This window comes from Sander vitreus, chromosome 9 (assembly GCF_031162955.1).
Source record: "Sander vitreus isolate 19-12246 chromosome 9, sanVit1, whole genome shotgun sequence".
In the NCBI taxonomy this organism is placed as follows: Eukaryota; Metazoa; Chordata; class Actinopteri; order Perciformes; family Percidae; genus Sander; species Sander vitreus.
In genome coordinates this window covers 19,272,837-19,293,119 of record NC_135863.1, presented here as the reverse complement: position 1 = coordinate 19,293,119, position 20,283 = coordinate 19,272,837, and the positions used below count along the sequence as shown (strand labels likewise).

General features: G+C 40.6%; 2 protein-coding genes across 7 annotated transcripts in view; both read left to right on the top strand.

Moving 5' to 3' along the window:
• The window catches only part of rxrgb (retinoid X receptor, gamma b), a 34,002-nt gene extending 28,465 nt beyond the window's left edge, over positions 1 to 5,537 (top strand). For 4 of the 6 annotated variants that reach the window (XM_078259092.1, XM_078259090.1, XM_078259095.1 and 1 more), the window contains 7 exons: positions 78 to 269; positions 1,070 to 1,233; positions 2,360 to 2,489; positions 3,107 to 3,239; positions 3,386 to 3,477; positions 3,876 to 3,981; positions 4,996 to 5,537. In XM_078259092.1, coding sequence (XP_078115218.1) covers positions 78 to 269; positions 1,070 to 1,233; positions 2,360 to 2,489; positions 3,107 to 3,239; positions 3,386 to 3,477; positions 3,876 to 3,981; positions 4,996 to 5,143 — 965 coding nt within the window. In that variant the 3' untranslated portion in view covers positions 5,144 to 5,537. The remainder of the gene's footprint in view (positions 1 to 77; positions 270 to 1,069; positions 1,234 to 2,359; positions 2,490 to 3,106; positions 3,240 to 3,385; positions 3,478 to 3,875; positions 3,982 to 4,995) is intronic. The other 2 variants (XM_078259094.1, XM_078259091.1) reach the window with 1 other exon arrangement.
• Positions 5,538 to 7,135: 1,598 nt separating this feature from the next.
• Positions 7,136 to 18,351, top strand: lmx1a (LIM homeobox transcription factor 1, alpha). The gene is made up of 8 exons (XM_078258169.1): positions 7,136 to 7,163; positions 7,543 to 7,723; positions 13,889 to 14,109; positions 14,727 to 14,923; positions 15,763 to 15,840; positions 16,292 to 16,376; positions 16,759 to 16,947; positions 17,998 to 18,351. The coding sequence occupies exons 1-8, from the start codon at positions 7,136 to 7,138 to the stop codon at positions 18,138 to 18,140; spliced, it is 1,122 nt and encodes a 373-aa protein (XP_078114295.1). The 3' UTR covers positions 18,141 to 18,351.
• The last annotated feature ends 1,932 nt before the right edge of the window (positions 18,352 to 20,283 follow it).

The window sequence follows — 20,283 nt, the reverse complement described above, 5'->3', positions numbered from 1 at the left end:
ACGTTTTATGCACTGGGAGATAGAGCTATATTGTTGGTTCAAAAGCAGTACTGATGTTGTGGATTGTGTTTCCACAGGAAAGCACTATGGTGTGTACAGCTGTGAGGGATGCAAAGGCTTCTTCAAGAGGACTGTACGTAAAGATCTTACCTACACGTGTCGAGACATGAAGGAGTGCCTGATTGACAAGCGCCAACGAAACCGCTGCCAATACTGTCGCTACCAGAAGTGCCTGGCCATGGGCATGAAGAGAGAAGGTGTGTGTGCAGGTGTGATATGTTTAATAAGGATTGGTCTGGGATTTGTTCTTGATCTTTATTTCCATTATTACAAATGCTTGTTAAGGGGGAAAGCATTGTTGAACCCTGCAGAAATGTATTTTAAATTCTAGTCAAGATACCAAAGATACTAAACATGTCAGGCTCCATGGAAATATGTGTAACACGACAAAATCTAATCTAATTTTGAAGCTGCTAAAGGGGTCGTTTAAGAGAAGTATTCAGTTCAGAGCTGAAACTATTAGTTTACCATTAATTAGTCGATCAATATAAATGGTCAGCAACTTTTTTAATAATCAATTATTTGTTATAGTAATTTCTTAAGCAAAATGTCAAACATTCCTGACTTGGAGCCTCATTATTGTGAGTCTTTGTTGCTTTTCTTTGTTTTATGTAATAATGTACTAAATATTGTTTATGTCTTGGACTGAAGAAATTGCTTACTACCACGATCTTGGATCTTTAGGAAATGTTGATGTTGATTGTTGTTGGTCAAATGAATTGATTCATTAATTATTGGGTTCAAGTGATTACAGTAACACCCTTCGTCCTCTTTGAGGGTATTTCTTTAGTCTTCTTATAGTCAAACTGTAGAGCAGAGAATCATTTTTATTATTGTCCAGTGCAGAGTTAACATTAGTGTTAACATTATGGTTTAGCTGATATCTAGTCAACAATAAGCATGGAGTGTTTGACCTGAAATGTATGTGTATGTGTGTGTGTGTGTGTGTGTGTGTGTGTGTGTGTGTGTGTGTGTGTGCGTGTGCGTGCGTGCGTGTGCGCGCGCGTAGCGGTGCAGGAAGAGAGGCAGCGTGGAAGGGAGCGAGGGGAGAACGAGGTGGAATCTACCAGCAGTTTCAACGAGGAAATGCCCGTGGACAAGATCCTGGATGCTGAGCTGGCTGTGGAGCCCAAAACAGAGACGTCGTACAGCGACGGCAGCCCCAGCAACTCAGTAAGAATCATAGACACTGAGCGTGGTTTGGTCAAACCCATGAATTATTAATCTGTTTCTATCATGAGGCTGAAGTGATACCTAACAGATGGAGGAACCAGTGTATAGTAAACTAATTAAAAATGCTGCTTTATTATGTTGGCCTGATGCGTGGTGGTCAAAACATATGTAACCAGCTGAGTAAAGAAGCTGAATGAAGGAATATGATCAGGCCAAGTCAAATTAAATTCAGGACATAATCTCCAAACACAAATGCGGCAGATCCATGAATTGCAAGATTCAAAGGTTTTTCGATTAGTCAGCTACTCAAAGATAAATAAGACAAGCTGAACCGTTTTTGGGACTAAATCCAGTCTCTAGTGTTAGTCCATAATTGGATCAAGCTATTTACAGTATTTTTTTTATTATTATTTTTACAATGCAGTATGTATTGCAGTATTTGACTTGAGAACCATTTCAGAGGTCAGTAAATTATCTTAAGTAGACACAGTGTTGGCAATTTATTGGCTAGACCTGTACAATCTCATGCAATCCATTGCAACAGCTCCACAATCAATTGTAAAGCTGCATGGTGGCTCAGTGGTTAGCACTTCTGCCTCACAGGGTTCAAATCCAGGTCATTCTGGGCCTTTCTGTGTGGAGTTTGCATGTGTTGCATGTGCATGAGTTTGTGTGTTTGCGTGGGTTTCCTCTGGGTGCTCCAGTTTCTTCCCGCGCATGCTAGGTAATTAGGACTACAGTTGAAAATTAGCCGACTGGCTAACACTGGCACATTTATAGAAATGTTGATTAATGTGCATTGTCCTAATCAAATAAACTTACAAACTTAAACTCTACCACCCAAAGCTCATTATGTTGAACTTTGCTGACAGTGGCATCAGAAAAAAAGTGATTCCAGTCACTGGTCATTTTTAGGCTCTAATGTTTCTGTCATTTAAACTTCAATACTTCAAGAATGTGTTAAAACATTCACAAGTCTTGAGAGGAAATTTAAGACCCGAAAATAGTCACAGCTGCACCTACTCATTAACTGCTGTCAGACACGTTTAGATGTCACTGAAGGAGCTCACCAGCACAGTTATTGACTGCTTTGTTTTTGCATTCTTCCCCCCGTGTTCCTCTCCAGACCAACGACCCTGTCACCAATATCTGCCAAGCAGCAGACAAGCAGCTCTTCACCTTGGTGGAGTGGGCCAAAAGGATCCCACACTTCTCCGAACTCCCCCTGGATGACCAGGTCATCCTACTACGAGCAGGTACACACACACACACACACACACACACACGCACACGCACACACACACACACACACACACACACACACACACACACACACACACACACACACACACATGTATGAATTGTAATTTCCCCACTGGGGATTAATAGAAAGTATAAATTATTATTATTATTATTATTATTATTATTATTATTATTATTATTATTATTTCCCTACAACAGTAAACAGGCCTTTCTATTCCCCATTGTTGGCATGCTGGGGCAGCATTTCCTTAAGGGCACTTATTCATCCCCAGGCATGCAGTCTATTTAAGTCTCTTACATTTGCTCAATACATTTTTGCCATCTAGTTTAATGGAGCAGTGAAACCAAATATAACTGGACTATTTGCCAAGTCCCAGCAGTGTGGTTTGCAGCCACACCAGCGCTGACCTCTGCTGGTGAGACATTTCACATACAGGCCTAAAGGAGGAAGTGAAGAAGCCACACAGGAGACCTAATAAGAATCTGTGCAGCTTTAAGCAAAGCAGGGGAAGACTGACACATATATCATGTCATGTATCATTAACACATATTTGAGAAGGACCTAAAAGGAGGGATTAAAGGATGGCTTGTTTTGTTGTTTTGCATCCAGGCTGGAACGAGCTTCTTATTGCATCATTCTCGCATCGCTCAGTCACGGTAAAAGATGGCATCCTGTTGGCGACAGGCCTCCACGTCCACAGAAGCAGCGCCCATAGTGCTGGAGTTGGCTCCATCTTTGATAGGTAGGTAGTGTTAAAAGATGAAGCAATAGTTACCGTATTGAAATTTTGTGGAGAAATAGATGCAACGTATATATTTTCTTAGTTTTTTTGGTTAATTCATTTTCATTATCAAAACTCTCTAATGTTATTGATCTGATCTCCTGCAGAGTCCTGACAGAGTTGGTATCCAAAATGAAAGATATGCAAATGGATAAGACAGAGCTTGGCTGCCTGAGAGCCATCGTCCTCTTCAACCCAGGTCAGCTCAGCCTCCAGTCACTGGTCACTTTTTTTATTTTTTTTTATTTATTTTTTTTAAACCTTGGACCTTCTGCATCAAGGAACAAACCTCCACATATGTGCGCCTGCTCCACCAACTGAGCTAACCGGCCACCAGTCACTGTTCACTTTTACACAGTATGCTAGAAAGCAATAATAAGCATGGAGTTATTGCTTATAAGCAAGCAACACCTTGGATGAGAAATTAATCAGGATTTTGATTTTCATGCTGCTAAATCATGTAGATTGTGATGCAAAAGGTGTATGTATTTGACGTACAGTACATGATTCTGAATCGGAGGGACTTCACTATGAACCCATGTATTTTTACAGATGTTTTATTAGTGTGGTCTGACTGTGACTATGTGTTTGTTTCAGATGCAAAAGGTCTTTCAAGCCCACCCGAGGTCGAGGCGCTGAGGGAAAAAGTTTACGCCTCATTGGAGTCGTACACAAAACAGAAATACCCAGACCAGCCTGGCAGGTAGGAAACGCATTACGTTACAGCATCAATCAATACCAAACACCATTGTTTAGTTACCGCTTTGACTTGTATGTAGCAATGAAGATAGATTATTTTACATTACCGCACAGCTCTTAAACACTTACTACAGCATTAGATTTAAAAGGACAGAGGCCGGTAGTGTTATTGCCTATAGAAAAAGGTTGCAATTGATTATTTTCATTTACTTTTGGGAGCTTTATAAGATCAACAGATGATGTGAAATAAAAGCCCTACCCTGTCAGTTAGCTTCAGATGTAGACACTTGCGATTTTAATTGACGGCACAAAATTAAACATTAAATTAATATTACAGTATTGGATTAATAAATGTTCTTAAATAGATGCATTGATAACGTAACTAAAAAATACTCTTTTAAAAGTAGAATTCTTGGATTCAGCATTTCACTGGACTACATAGACCTAATTAAATACTCTATTTGCTAATAAACTAAAGAGCAGTACATCATATTTGATGTGTTTTTGCATGGTTTGCATAAATCGTGATCGACAACGTAACTATTAACTACAGTTGTGAGATTAATATGGTAGTGTGACATTTCCAAATGAAATGTAGTGCAATCAAAACACTTTGGGAGCATGTCTGATCAAATTGAAATGTTAGACTGGAGAAAGTGTTTTGAAAACAGGATTTTATTATCTTATTGAACGGGATGCAGTTTTATATATTTGGAATGGTCGGGCGTCAGGGTGTCTCACCTGGTGGAACAGGCGCCCATGTGTAGAGGTTTGCTCCTCAATGCGCCAGCCGCCGGTTTGGCTCCGACCTGCGGCCCTTTGCTGCGTGTCGTTCCCCCGCTCTCTCCCCTTTCATGTCTTCAGCTGTCCTCTATAAATAAAAGGCTTAAAGATGCCCCAAGAAATAATCTTTAAAAAAAAAAAAATTCGGAATGGTAAACATAATAATGGTTTTCTGCATAATAGAAAATGATGATCACTAAAGTTTGATTCTCCTCCTTACCTTCCCTTTTGGCAGGTTTGCCAAGCTGCTGCTCCGCCTGCCCGCCCTGCGCTCCATCGGCCTCAAGTGTCTGGAGCATCTGTTCTTCTTCAAGCTGATCGGGGACACGCCTATCGACACCTTCCTGATGGAGATGCTGGAGGCTCCGCATCAGATTACATGACACCAGTCCCCCCCTTCCCCCTGTAAATACTCCCACATTGTCAGCTATATGAAGACGGAAGACTTGATTCGAATTGTAAAACAGCATATTTTGTACCAAGCAATACATTGTAATTAAAATTAAAACAAAACAAAAAAAGTATTTTGCGGTTGTGGGGAGGGTGGAGTCTTGAGACGGAGGATCGAGTACACTGTCAAATGAATTCTAATAGAATTGTTAACAGATTTCTTTTGTAAATAGGTAATTTCAGGTGTCCGTTTTGAAAGCAACCCAATGCAATTTGAAAATAAATCATATTTTATTCAAAGAGGAATTGTATAAAAACAGAAACCATCCATGCATTTCTTAAAACTCATTTGAGAATTCTTACAGAATAAAGTTATTTAAAAATGTATCTGAAATGTGTTTGTCTTGTGTTTTTATCTTACTTATTATATAATATATTATAAAAGCACAGTTAGAGCTAGAGGGATCTGGGCATTTGAAGCCAGTGCAAATGTTGTTTAATTGATTGATATTTTTTAACGCTGCCTTTAAAATTCGAATACATTTTTACTTTCCATCCTTAATAATCTGAAACTGCATCTTTTATTATGTGGCTCTAAAACAACACAAGAATGTAGAGAAACAAGGACATGTTTTACAATTATTTTTAAACATTTTGAGAAAGCAAAAACTATCTAATCTGTTGATAGAATATCAATTTTCTCATCACATTTGACCAATGTGCTTAAATCTTTCTTTTAATATGTAAGCAGCCCAGAATATTTTCCACTGTTGTCCCTTCTTTATATTTCCAGTCGTTGACCACCAGATGGCGTCTGCCGAGTGTAAACACACACTAAAGCATGTTTGATATTCCTGAATCCTTCTCATGGTTCCAGTCTGTCACTGTTACAGGCCTCAGCATCACAAACGCCTTTTACTCCTCATCACAAAGATCTGTAATGGTGTAAAAATCTGGTGGTGGTGTAAAAGAAGAATAAATCAACAAAATGTGGAATATAGTGGAGCCAGACTGATAAATCGTGCAGGCCGATATATTGGCTCATATTCATTTATCAGAGACAAGCTGTCGGTATCACTGTATATTGGCTGACAAGTTAGGCTACTGTACAGAAATACTTATATGTTAGAGCTGTTATAGAAACATGTTTGCAAAAAAATGTCTGGGATGGTACATATATTTAAAAAACAAACAGAAAAACGAATATTGAAGGAAATCTGATTTTCTTTTATAGAATTGTTTTTTGTTTTGGTTCACTACCCCCATATTTGGCATCTTCATTGACAATCCTGTTTGTAAAACTTGATGAAGTTTATTAAAGCATCTATCTATCTATCTATCTATCTATCTATCTATCTATCTATCTATCTATCTATCTATCTATCTATCTCAACAATTTAACAAACGGACAATGTATCCCTTTAAAGTTTGACTTTCATTCTGCACTTATACTTCCTGAGCACTATATGCATTATTGCTTTCTAATAGAAAAAAACCTTTCATGTGCGTCTCTGGTAACTTTGTGGCATCCAATGTGAAGAGAGGGAGAGGGAGAGAGGGATAGAGGGGGAGAGAGAGGTAACCGGCACCTGCACATGGAGGAGGTCTCTCTCTCTCTCTCTCTCTCTCTCTCTCTCTCTCTCTCCTTCCCGTTCACTCCTAATAGGATAATTGATAGAAAGCCTAAATAGTCAATACCGGTGGACTGAGAGAGGTCGTCGGAAGCTCTGAGAGAAACTTTGATGCTCTTCTCTATGCTCCGAGAAGCAAGTTGCAGCAGGACTTTGAGCGCCGGAGATGCTCTGAGAAGATCAGAAGAGTTGCCAAAATACTTTCCTACCGTCTGGAAACTCGCACTTTAAAGGTAGGCTACGGGCTTCATAAACTTACATAACTGTATTTAAAGTGGTATTTGACAATATTCATTTTCCTCCAATTAACTTTGGGCAAAAATATGTTTCACAGTGTTTCTTCAGAGGAGTGCAATGGTGGATCGAGCGGCATTATGCTTAGGTGGGTAAAACTGGATAACCTAGTAAATAAAGCTTTAGTGAGTAACATAGATATGTTAAAAATACACATTTTAAGTATGAATTTAACTTAACTTAATTGTTTGCAATGTTTTTTTGCCACATGGTCATCAAACGAACTTACAGTAATAGGCTATTTGGTCAATTTAAACAACGTTTAAACACGATTGACGTCTCTATAACACCCACTTTTTCATAAACAATACTGCCTATTTAACCATTTTCCCTCCCATTATAACGAAGTAAAGACGCATTTAAATGGCCCCTCCATCAAACTTTGTGTAGCCAAATTAGCCAGTATTTCAGCTGCGTCCTGCTGATTGGAAAATAGTCCTAATTAAAGGATTTCCACATCATTGCAGATATGGATCAGAGGGCAGTGTGTGCCGGATGCCACCGGCTGATCACAGACAGATTCCTGCTCAGAGTCACTGACGGCCTCTGGCACGAGGAGTGTGTGCGGTGCGCGGCGTGCGGGGACGCGCTCAGGAACTCCTGCTTTCTGCGGGACCACAAACTTTACTGCAAGCGGGACTATGCTGAGTAAGTGCTGAACTCCAGCTCTTCATTATTTGTTTTGTTTCCTTCTGATGCTACAGCTAAAATCATAAAACACTCAAGCATAGGCCTACATTACTTTCCAATTCTGGGAGAGGCTCAATTTCGACTTCATCCAATTGAATGAACTCTGTTCCAGTTTGAGCACATCTGATTTTGTATTGGAGGCATCATTTTTTTCTCAGAGGTGCATTAAGAAATACAATTAAATGTAAAGTAATTTAAAGTAACAGTAAGTAAAAAAAAAAGAAGAAAGAAAGATTGTTTGTAGTAATTTACTTTTTTTCTATCATTCACTTTTAGCTTTGGCACATGCGTATATGTTGCAAAATATGCTACCAACATTATAGTCCATGTTATATTACGTAAAACATCTAATGGTGTTTTGTACTTTACATTATCTTATAGGATGTTCATTTTGTTTAGTTTCATTTTATTTTATGATTTGGCCTTGGGGTCCAAAAATTACTGTGCGCTATTAACTCTATTTTCAAGAAGGAACCCTTCCGTCCAGATCTGACCTTGAATAAGAACTTTTGTGTGTGTGTGTGTGTGTGTAGGGGGGGGGGTCAAATGTATCTAACTTAGTTTTACATACTGTAAATGGGTACATTTTTTAGTTTATGGCAAAAACACTGTGTGTGTGTGTGTGTGTGTGTGTGTGTGTGTGTGTGTGTGTGTGTGTGTGTGTGTAGTTGTTTATGTGTGTATATGGTGTAAACTGACTTCCAGGGAACTTGGCACAGTGCACTAAGAAACAAGGTGACTGTAGGAGGAAGGGGTGGCGAGGGAGCAGGAATGTGAGAACACTACACACACACACACACACACACACACACACACACACACACACACACACACACACACACACACACACACACACACATGCACACACACAAAATAACACAGTCACACCTTCACACATACACACACGCAGCACACAACCAGGGGTAGAGCTCAACTGACAGATTGTCAAAATGTGTTAAAATTTCGAGGCCCATTGGCGTGGCAACTGCAAGCTGGGGACAACATATGGTCTCGTCGATGAGGCCTTCCCCCCCAAAACTCCCACCATCATCACCCATCGCCCGACTCCCTTCTCACCCACTGCAACTGCCACATCCCTTCATTCTTCCTCCAAAACATACTCTGACATAAACAAGAGCCAAGATAAAAACTGCACACCCTAACAGGCAGAAGCGCACATTATTTCTGAACAATTTAGTGACGTTCAGTCGTTCTGCCAAGCAGGCAGGGAAACAAGAAAATGTTAAACTTACTGGTCCAAAACTCCCCACCATTATGTTTCCAGTCAACTAAATTACACTGCAGTGGTGCTGGAGGCCTTTGTACCTTTGTGGACAGAGTCTTCGTTAGTAGAACATTTAAAACATGCCATTTTTTTATGATAACCAAGCACTAATGTAAACATTTTACCCAGCATTTTAATGGATAAATAGAAATCAGAGTGGATTCTCATAAAACCACACAATTCAAAGTGCTTAGCGTGATCAGTGGAGAACATAGCACTTGGCCAAAGCACAAAGAAACGAGCAGGGCTGAGAGGTAATTAGGAGAGTAGAGCCATATGTCAGAAGGTCTGGTGCATCCCTACAAGAGAGCCGGTGAGGATGGTGTGAACTTATTTTGGGGGACAGTGCGCTCCATGAGCCCTGGCGTTATGTGCCGCGGCATCTGGAAAGCTCTGCTCACAGCAGCCCCTGTGTCTAGCAATGGGACAACGCCCAGCCGACCGTGAGATATCTGACCTGACCAATTAGCAGGAGGCCCGGTGCCAGAGCTCTGCCTCTAAAGTCTCACGTCTTCCCTGCTCGTCCTGTCTGGGGTTAAGATACCCTAGAACACATGAGCACCACTTTTGTCCACAATGAGGGTTTTAAAAGTGTGTCAGTGTTTCGCTCGCGGTGCAAACTGTGTTCTGCTCCCTCCTTCTTTTGATCCAGCAGGACTAGTGTGAAGCCAGCTCATAAGTGACAATTATTCCATACTGTGACAACATTTGTCTCTTACCACACGTTGCATCTTCTGTCTGAATCTCGCCTTGTTTTTCGTTTCGCTCGTGTGGTAAATCAATGGCAGCCAGACCACAAGGTTTGGCCCATTGGCCTGTTTATGGAAGCTAAAAGACAATAATGCCAGTATTTGAATTCCCTGAACAAAGTAGTTAATATTTTATATATATATATATATATATATATATATATATATATATATATATATATATATATATATTCCTCTTCACTCTAAATTCATCAGTGCTTGCTTTTATTACTGTCTCCAAAAGGCCATACTGCACATACAGAACTAATGTCAGAATGGGTCAGAATGGTGAATTATTTTATATGCCAAGATTATTATTTAGATTCATGCCAGAACATATGGAGGGTTCATATCTAAGCAAACTTAAAAACAATTATCTCCCAATATTCAAGAAAATGAAGATATGATGAAGTATAATTACAGTAAAACATCAAATGAACACCAACAAACAAGCAATAAGCAATATTTTTTTTAAATGGGCTAAAAAAGGAGAACAACTTGCATTTAGTGGATTAACTATGAGGACGATATAACACATACAAACAGCATCAAAAAACTAAAAATGTTTTTTCACACTGGTCCCTTGAGGCACCACATAGAGTAGTTTTGATCTTTTTTTTTAAATATTACATTAATGGAGGCATGTTCTTTGTTACACTGATAGGCTATAGATTAGAGGGCATTTCTTCCAAAATTTCCAACTTTCTAAATTCTATATCCATTAAACATAAACAAACATCTTGTTATCCAGTGCAGATGAAATAATTCAAACAAGTTGCGTAAGTGCCATTCTTGTTGAGTGTTTATTTACAACACTGTACTGATTTTCAGTCAGTTTGACAATAGTTTGAATACATATGTATCAATTACTGCACCAGTGTAACTTAAGAAACTTTAGACTCATGCAATACAGCACCAGAACGGAAAGATTAGGCATTAGGGATTCAGAGGATCAATAACTGAGTCAATAATTTTCCTGCATAAATGTTTTTTTCACATCATGTCTTGAGGTAAAATTATTTTTAACGACATATGATTTATTTACTTCTTTATTAGTTCAAAACATTATGGTGAAATGAAGTCCGATAAGGCCCACATACCAACTGACATTATTGTTTATGTCTTTAGCGACATTAATAGAAATGTATTAAAACCATTGGCGTATTCATGAGATTGGTATACATTCCTCTAAGACTTACATCAGAGCAACTCATTAATGATAAGTCGATCTAGGTTGGATGGTTGGATGGATTTATTTTTCTTTTGGCCATTCTTGGTGAATTCATACATTTGTCTCAATATCTCTTGTATGATTCCATATGAAATAAATGGCACTTAGAATTAGTAATTACATAATAATGAGGATGATAATCCACGGAAGTTTTATATTTTGTAAAATTTTATGAGGTTTATTTGTACATAACTGTTCTCCGAGACAAAACAACACTTTAGAATATTGTCAAATATTCCTGACATGACTGTATTTTCCATATAATTCATCTAGTTTGTGTGTCTGACCCGTAGCAGTCACACAGGACACACAATACATTCAATACAGACTGTACTGTAATTTAATGAAGCAGTATGCAAATTCCTGTCTGACAATGTGATGTTTAGGTTGCTCAGATTGTCATTAGATTAAGATTGGCTAAATGGTTCAGTGGACAGGTGGACTGGACAGCAGATTGGTCGTCAGATCAGCGGTGTGACTGGAGGTACACTTGACCCGCAGATCTGTATCTGATGTCTCTGTTGCTGTGCATGTTCAGCAAAGGATCCAGTTTAACCTGATCCAGAAACAGGATCTGTCTGTCTGCATGTCCACTAGACCAGCAGTCTGTCTGCCGAAGGTCAGCTCTGAAGTCACAGCGAGAACAATGAGAGAGGAGAGCTTTGCTGTGAGTAAATGTGTGTGTGTACATTTCTGCCAAACCCTCGTCTTATTATACCAGTGCATCTACCTTGAGAGTGGCTGACCCTGGCCATGTCAGTGTTGAGGAGTTCAGAATTTTGCTGACTTATTTCTCTTTAATGATCTTGTCACTAATTGCCATGTCTAAATCCAGCGTGACTGAGTGTTCCCGCTCTCCTGGCAGGGCCTCTGGGCCAATCATGTCAACGGAAACTCTGAAATATTAAACACCTTGAGCTGCTCCTTAAGTATTGGAGGTACTCTTACCTTTGCATTAACAACGCTTAAGAATAATGGCTACGATGAGACGATCTGGACAAGGCGCATAATGGAAAAGCGATTCTCGAAAACATGAATGATCTATCAACATTAATGCCCGTCGTTTCTTCTTCGCTGACATCTAGCATTAGCATCATGATGAGACATTAAATCAAGTACTTTGCCGTATCATAGAAACCCAGAAACATTCCGGGTATTTCCTCCGCCACACTTCCTTTGAAGATGTTTCGTTGATGCATCTTGTGTTGCCACAGGAATGCACATACCACAGACAGTATGTTGGCCATATTAAAGTGCATACCACTGAGGCCGTGGGACAGACGACTCGGATGGGTCAAGCAGCCCGACTGACCCTCCTGAACTGCTGGGAATGGACTTTACTGTTTCCCTAGCGACCCCACAGCAACAGTGAGAGGTCCCAGCAATGTTTGTCTTTAGGATGTTGCAGCTCCAGACCTTTTGACAGGGATGTCTCAACCTGGCTGTTTGCTCTGTGTTTAGTCTGAGGTTTTGTTTGCTTGTAAATACAATGTTAAATGTCCATTTAACATTATTCATATTCAGAAGGAAGTCAAATGTAATATTTGTTTCATTTGAAAGTTGATGTGAAATCTTTGTTAGGTGTGGACTCACTGATATCAACGATTGCTTATGTTTGTGCTTATTTTCACTTTTATGTCAAACTGCTTTAGGCATTCTTTCCTTTTTGTGATGTTTTAATTTATTTGTCTGGATGGTGCAAATGCTTTGAAAGGGTCTATGACACAGCATCCTTTCACTGAACACAATCACAATTATCTCTAATAAAATACATAAATGAACAATTACATTTTGGATCAAAATGATAAAACAATAAAAATGTAGTATTACAGTAAGTAATGACGCAGATATGATGGCTGTGGTTCATTATAGGTGGCCAGAATAAGATAAATAAGGACAATATTATTCTGTTATTCAGGAAATTTCTTTTTTACATCTGATCATGAGTTGTTGCATTGATCAGCAAGTTACGTTTTTATAAATTTCACACTAACCTTTAATGCTTCTATTTTCTTCTAATGGCTACAAGAATTAGCGATTTATGTAGGCTCTCCTTCTGGGCCGCATGAAGTATTTTTATGTGAAAACAAAAACATGGCAAAAAGGCTGTCACTTTCTCATGCCTCTGGGCTGACTGGTATGGTGACCCAGTCAAGTCTGGAGACAAACGCCAGCTCCAGAATGATGACGCATCATCCTGCGTGACAGACCCAAAATGCCGCGGTGCCAGCCAGCGGACAATGGTCCTGCTGCTTGGGGGATGGCTCTGTCTTTGTCCTGCTCTGGTTAAGCAGACTTAGGGATAATTCCGCAGATAATTCATGGGACCGGCGGCTCAGCCTCTCCCACCGGGAGATCTGATTCCCCCCCTCTGCCTGGAGCCATGGCCTGCCGAGAGCTTTTCTCCTGCCTCCCCAGGAGCACAGCCTCGGACAAGGCAGCCGGAGCCACGGCAACAGTCTCTGAGGCTAAGCCCACCAGTCCTGGTTGCCAGGCGCTAAGATGCACACCCGTCACGCTAAGGGTATGTGTCTGAGTGGTTAGGGCAGAAGGAGGAGGAGGAGGAGGAGGAGGAGGAGGAGGAGGAGGAGGAGGAGGAGGAGAGGGGAGGGGAGAAGTCAGGTTGGAAGTTGTTTTGAGTGACAGCTCGACTCAGCACCATTCCCCAAGTCAACCAACCATTTTTTTTTCTCATGGAGTCCCTTCTTACTGAGGTGTGAGGGGTCCTCAAGTGTCTCAGCTTATAATAAAGCTCTTGGCAGCCAAACAAAGGCATTACTCTCTGTTATTTACTGAGCTTTCACCATTTTTCTGTTTCCTCCCTTGTTACACCCTCACTCTTTTTTCCCTCTCTCCAGTCTGTTTGCAGTGCGATGTGGGGGCTGTGCGGAGGCCATCTCTCCTGCAGAACTGGTGATGCGTGCAGGGGCCGCTGTGTTCCACCTGCACTGCTTCACCTGCAGTGTTTGTTCCTGCCGCCTGCAGACTGGAGACCGCTGTGTCCTCAGAGAGGGACAGCTACTGTGTGCCAGAGAGGACTATCACCAGTGTTTGGCCAGCCCGACCTCCTCCGACACAGGTACAGGCTGTGTACAGTGTGTGTGTGTGTGTGTGTGTGTGTGTGTGATTGTAAAGTATGTGTGTATTCTTTGCAATTTTGAATGTCATATGCATACCGTTTTGTACAACAATACATTTGTGACAGTTTTAAGGTTAAACTTGAGCTTCTTGTGTCTAACATCGGGTTAAAATAACCATGTTTTAGTTTGGATAAATAACCCAACAGTAATATGAAAATATGACACCAACACTGGGTCAAAATAACCCATTGTTGGGTAAAGTGATTAGGTGTCAATATGGGTACAGGTTTTTTTTATCAAATGCCAGAAACCACTACTGGCTGCATCTACTCATCAAGGAATTCAAGTGGTCCAGTGGGAATTCTGTCACTCTAGGCTGTTAAAAAGCATAATGGGAAATGCAGGCAACCACAAACCGAAGCAGAGATCAGGCAAAGTGATTAAATAAAAAATAAAAACTACAACTCTCAATAGCAAAATAACTGAAGGCAAATGATTAGTTCTCAGATTGATGGCAGGAAATTTCCTTTTTTTTTAAATCTGTCCCTCAAAATTTGTCTTCTTGGATTCCTTGTAGGTGAATACACATTTGCTTTAAATCATGTCTGCCCACTAGGTAAAAGTGTTGACGAAGAAGAAGAAGAAGAAGAAGAAGAAGAAGAGGAGGAAGAATCTGTGAGGGTTACAGGCAGACGAGTTAGATCAGAAGATCTGGAGAGCAAACGTCCCAAAAGGCCGCGCACTATTCTGACAACTCAACAAAGACGGACCTTTAAAGTCTCATTTGAGGTCTCATCCAAGCCTTGCCGAAAGGTAGAGTGTTTATTCTGTGTTAGTCTGGAGGAACTGTATTTCCTGCCTTGCTCCATAGCTTCTGTTCCAGATATGACACAGGCTTTGTTGCCCAGTGTTTTTTGCATAGAGAGTGTCTATCTGAAAAAAAGACAAATTATACTGTTGTTTTCTGTTAACAATCTTACTGTAATTCCTACTAAAACTAAGAATCTTGTCATTTTAATCAGAATGTAACATAGACTATAAGTAACAGTATCATATTTCTATAGGAAGTGGCGTTTAAAAAAAATACTTTTTGTAGGAACAGCTCGCACATTCTACTACAAATTCTACTGTGCAGGTGCGTTGGACGGAGGGACCGAAACGTTAGTTTTTGTAAATAAAAGGTGATGCTATAGCAAGAGCAGAGTGCAGGATTTTTTCAAAAATAATGGTTGTCTTATCTTTTTTTGGAATAAGGTGATCCTCAGATTTTATGGAATGTGGACAGAAAATCATTGAATGTGTTGCTACTGTATCATGTTTTTTTTTAGAAAGAACAAAGAAATAACTCTGCAAAAAATATAGAAGTTAGCCCATAAGTCTGACAGGATTTCAGCTATCTACTCTTTCTAGTAGTGCAGATGAGTAGATATACTATAGCCGTGACAACATCATAAAGGAGACTTGACTTTTAAAGGTTCAAAGTACAGACATACAGACATTTCATACATGCTTTATTGTTTCCTCCTTGTTTGAGGCGGATTGATGAAGCAAAATAGATTTTTTTAACCTTCAAGTGACCTCTTCTCTGTTTCTATTTTCCAATCTTTACCCTCCCTTTCTTACTTTCTCCTCCCCCTGAATCTTAATCCAAGGTAAGGGAGACCTTGGCAGCAGAGACTGGTCTGAGCGTCCGGGTTGTGCAGGTCTGGTTCCAGAACCAAAGAGCCAAAGTAATACAAAGTACACACACACACACACACACACACACACACACACACACACACACACACACACACACACACACACACACACACACACACACACACACACACACACACACACACACACACACACACAGTCATATGCGCTACTAATAAAAGGAGTCTTTCTGCACCGTGTTTGTATGCCAGAGTGGAAATCAGCCTGGTTATCTCTCCATACAGGAAACTGATGACATCTCACTGCGAGATCACTGTAGATTAAACCCCATATTTCCTCACAAAGTGGGCTCATGTGTGGGTTCCCTCCTCCACTGAAAGATGTCCTTTACCTCACTGTTAATACTTTGCAATTGAGTGAACACACTATACCTGGGTGGCAGAGGGGACTGTGGAGTAAGAAAAAAATGTTTTACACTCGGCCTAATATGTAAGATTTATGTCTGCTGGTGCATGTTTTTAGATGAAGAAACTGGCCAGGAGACAGCAGCAGCAGCAGGAGCAGCAGCAGACTCAGGAGCAGCGAGAGCACCCATCACATCACACAGGTATTAGACTGTTGGAATTTTTTTGAATAAGAGCTTATTACTCACATATGATTTGATATGATATGATATGATAAACCTAAAGCTAAACCTAAACCTAGATATCTTTCTTCTCAGCCATGAGAAACATTTTTTTTCTTTACTTAAATTTCTTTTAGCAGACATTCATATTGCAAAGAGTCAGATTAGAAGTCTGAATTCCAGATTTCTGATAGAAATCTTGACACATGCAAGTTTTCAAAGCCGCAAAAGTCTGGTAATAGAGCTCTACAGAGGCTGATAGCTACATGACGGTAGCACAGGGCACAAAAGCTCACTTAAAGACAACATTACTGTAACAGACAGCAGTAAACACGTCTCCTGTGTTTTCTCCGGTGCCCCACAGCACCCTCCTGTGGTGCTTTGACCTCTGAGCTGGAGCACCTGGGGTCCTCCTATACCCACATTCAGCAGCAGCAGCAGCAACAGCAGCAGATGGGTCTCACCACACTGGAGCAGCAGGACTATGACATGGACCCCTTCAGACAGGGCCTGACCCCGCCTCAGATGCCAGGGGATCACATGCACCCTTACGGTAAACACCTCAGTGCTATCAAACCACGATGGAGAATTACATGTTTAAAGTATTGCATTACAAAAAAAAAATGAATGAAAATTATTGAAATATTGAAATTATGAAAAAAAGATTTTAAAATGACTAATATGATTTATTGCCATTATTTGTTGGCAATGTGAAATCAGAACTTTAGTCAGGAGTTTATTATTTTCAAATGCACAATAGTTTATCTTATTTCAATTTGGATCCCAGTTATCTTTAGTATTGCAGTAATCTTTCCTAGGATGTCCTTGTGCTGTAGAATAACTCCTTTCCTATTTAGTATAAGACTAATTACTGATTTGTAAGACAAAATGTTTAAAATGGAGCTAGTATTGGCCAAACAGAGGTCAGCAAACTTCGTTAACATGTACTTGCATGTGCTGTTGACATGCAATACTATTTGTGTAAAACTTAATGCAGTTTTCTCTGAATAATTCCAGAGGTAACAATATATTGTGGGTGGACAAAATAATGGAAAATAACAGCAAAATGACATCTTACAGTATAATGTAATATAACAAAACCACAGACAATGACCTGAATCAACACCTCTCTAGCACAGTTACAACACTAATTAAACATTATCTGTCCTTAACAAAGGTAGTATTTACTGCAAGGCTTTTATATTAGAATTTATGATATTGTTGCTCCTCCGTTATTTTGTCCATCCCTTGTACAGTGCAAATTAACTTTAAAGCCCTTTACAACTCCTCCAAATTATATTTTTTACTCAAAGCAGTACTTCAGTAATGTATTGCACTTCCATAAAGTTGGGCCATATGTTCATAATTGATAAAGCAGAGGCTGAGACGAGAGGCTTTCAGTCCTTCATTTCCCATAATGCAACTCCACCCTGATGACATCATTAGGGTTATTTCTTTTAAACTTTAGAACGCTCCCTCCACAGAATACTATATACCACTGTTTGGCTGAGTAGTTCTCCTAATGATGAATAAACTGAACGTCATGAGTAAAATTGATGAAGTGCCGCTTTAAGAAGTTGATTAATAATGTTGTCGTTTTTAGGTTTTAAGGGTCTGTATGGTGACATGGACAGAGAATCTCTGTGTCATGTGGCTGACAGCGACTGCCTGTCCCTGGGTGAGTCCTCTCTGCTCACCCCTATTGACCGCCTCTACTCCATGCAGGACTCTTACTTCACCTCCTGAGGGTGGAGATCGGACTCAGTAAGAAGCATCTCCCTCACTCTGCATCGCTCTCTGGTCTCATCATTTATCTTTCTGTACCGTGCACAAGGTAGAAGCTGAAGAGGTGGTCACCGCCACAGAGACGTGGGTACACTGTGATACCATGCAATATACCCTGTGCACATGCATATAAACTTGATTACACTACTGCCTCTTATGATTTACAATCCCACTGCACGACACAGGCTCCTGTGTAAGCACGATGCTGCCAGACCTCTCTCACTATGTTTGAAATCTCATAGATTATGAGATTATAACTTCATCTACTAATGTAAATAACTGTTTGGGTGTGTATTTGTATTTATTCTCACAATGTGTGTATGCTGTTCATCTTGAATGAATCAACAATGACCAATAAATCATGGTATGATACAGTGAATATTCAGTGTAAAATGTGTGCATAGTGAGTATGAAACACTGAATGAAATGAATGAACACGTGTATGAAACACGGGCTGATTTATTATGAAGATGGGGTATTCATGCTGAGGGTTACAGCCGGGTCAGTCTATCCTCGGTGCTTATCATTCCAATCTAGGTGACAGGTCAGCGAGGCATCTTCCCCTGGCTGTTGGGTGGATCATCAGATTGTGAAATGCTGGGCTATGACAGCTGTATGGGTCAGTGGCAGGTAAGCATCACATCCACGCCGCCATCATCAACGCTCACATTGTGCTCCTCACGGTCAAAGGCCCTCGCTGCATTTTTCTGCCTTTTCCTTCCTCCAGTCATGGAGGATGGGAGGGGGGGGGGGACCACCCAGGTACTGTGTCCAGCTGGAATGCACCAATCCTGGGGAGGGAGGTTAAGAAACCCAGGGTGGGGGCTCCAGACAACGGAGGGGCTGAAAGCTGTGTCAGGGGAGAATGCCCAGGGTGACACAAAGATATGAAGCCCCACTGTATGGAGTGCCTCCTTGCCCTAGCCATGAACCCTCTCCTGGACCCATCTCATATTTCCCACTATGAAATCAGACCTTGCAGAGCAGAGAGCGCAAGTCAATGGTCAGGAACAATCTAACTGTCTGTCACCGTGGTATGCTACTGCCAAGCAGAACTAAAGAAGTGTGCAGCAGAGTATACCGAGTGTGTGTTTCTTTGAGTCAGCCTTTGTATCTCTGCTCTAAGTGTCTGCTGGCATGTGTGTGTGTGTGTGCATGCTCATGTGTTAGGTGGAAGAACACTCTTTGTTGTAGGGACTAAAGTATCATGATGTACTTCCTTGTATATTTAGAGGTAGATAAAGGGAGAAAAGCCAGCCTTAAATATCAGGGAAGGAAACCAGGTGGTCACCTGCAGGGACTTTTTCCCCTTCTTGTGCGCAGTTGGCACGCTTATATCGATGCCAGCAGCAGTGGGTGGGATGAGAAAAATAATCAAACCGTGATCATACGGTAACAGCAGGTAGCAATAAACTCATTATTCTGACGGTAGCCAAACAGTTTCCTGTCGACAGCATGGTTATTTATTGCACCCTTCGTGCCAACCACAGGCCACAAACCCTCTGTCTTTTAACTGCTATAATTGGCTTCATGCTGTTGCAGCGCCAAGACAGATGCACACGCTTTGCTGAAGATACTCCATTGGCAGCACATATTTAAAGTCTGGGGGTATACTATTGGCATAGATACACAGGGAAGATTTGACAGTAGATATTTGTACAGCCATACAATAGAAATTCCATAGTTAAGACAATGGATTTACACCTAAATTGGTTACTATAAAATGCATATCAGCCCTAATATGAAACATTTTCAACACCATGTGGGTTTCATTTCAGACCATTAAATTCAATGAACTCTAGTCAATATGGTGGTAGTGGATTGCCCCTCAATGTGGGATCAGTGCGCAGTGTGACACAATGAGGAGAGACTGATAATAGATCACCTCCTCACCAATCCAAGTGACAGAAGCTTTCTGGCCACTAAATGTGCTAAACTGACACTTTTGTGGCAACTGGCAGTTTGGTGATCTCAGAGGGTTTCTGCCACTTCCTCAATTGACCCCACAATTAGTTCCTATGTGGGAGGTCAAATGTGGGGAAATGAGCTACCAGGTAGTTCACCTGCAGGACAGTGTCACCCCATACTGTACCAACTGACACTA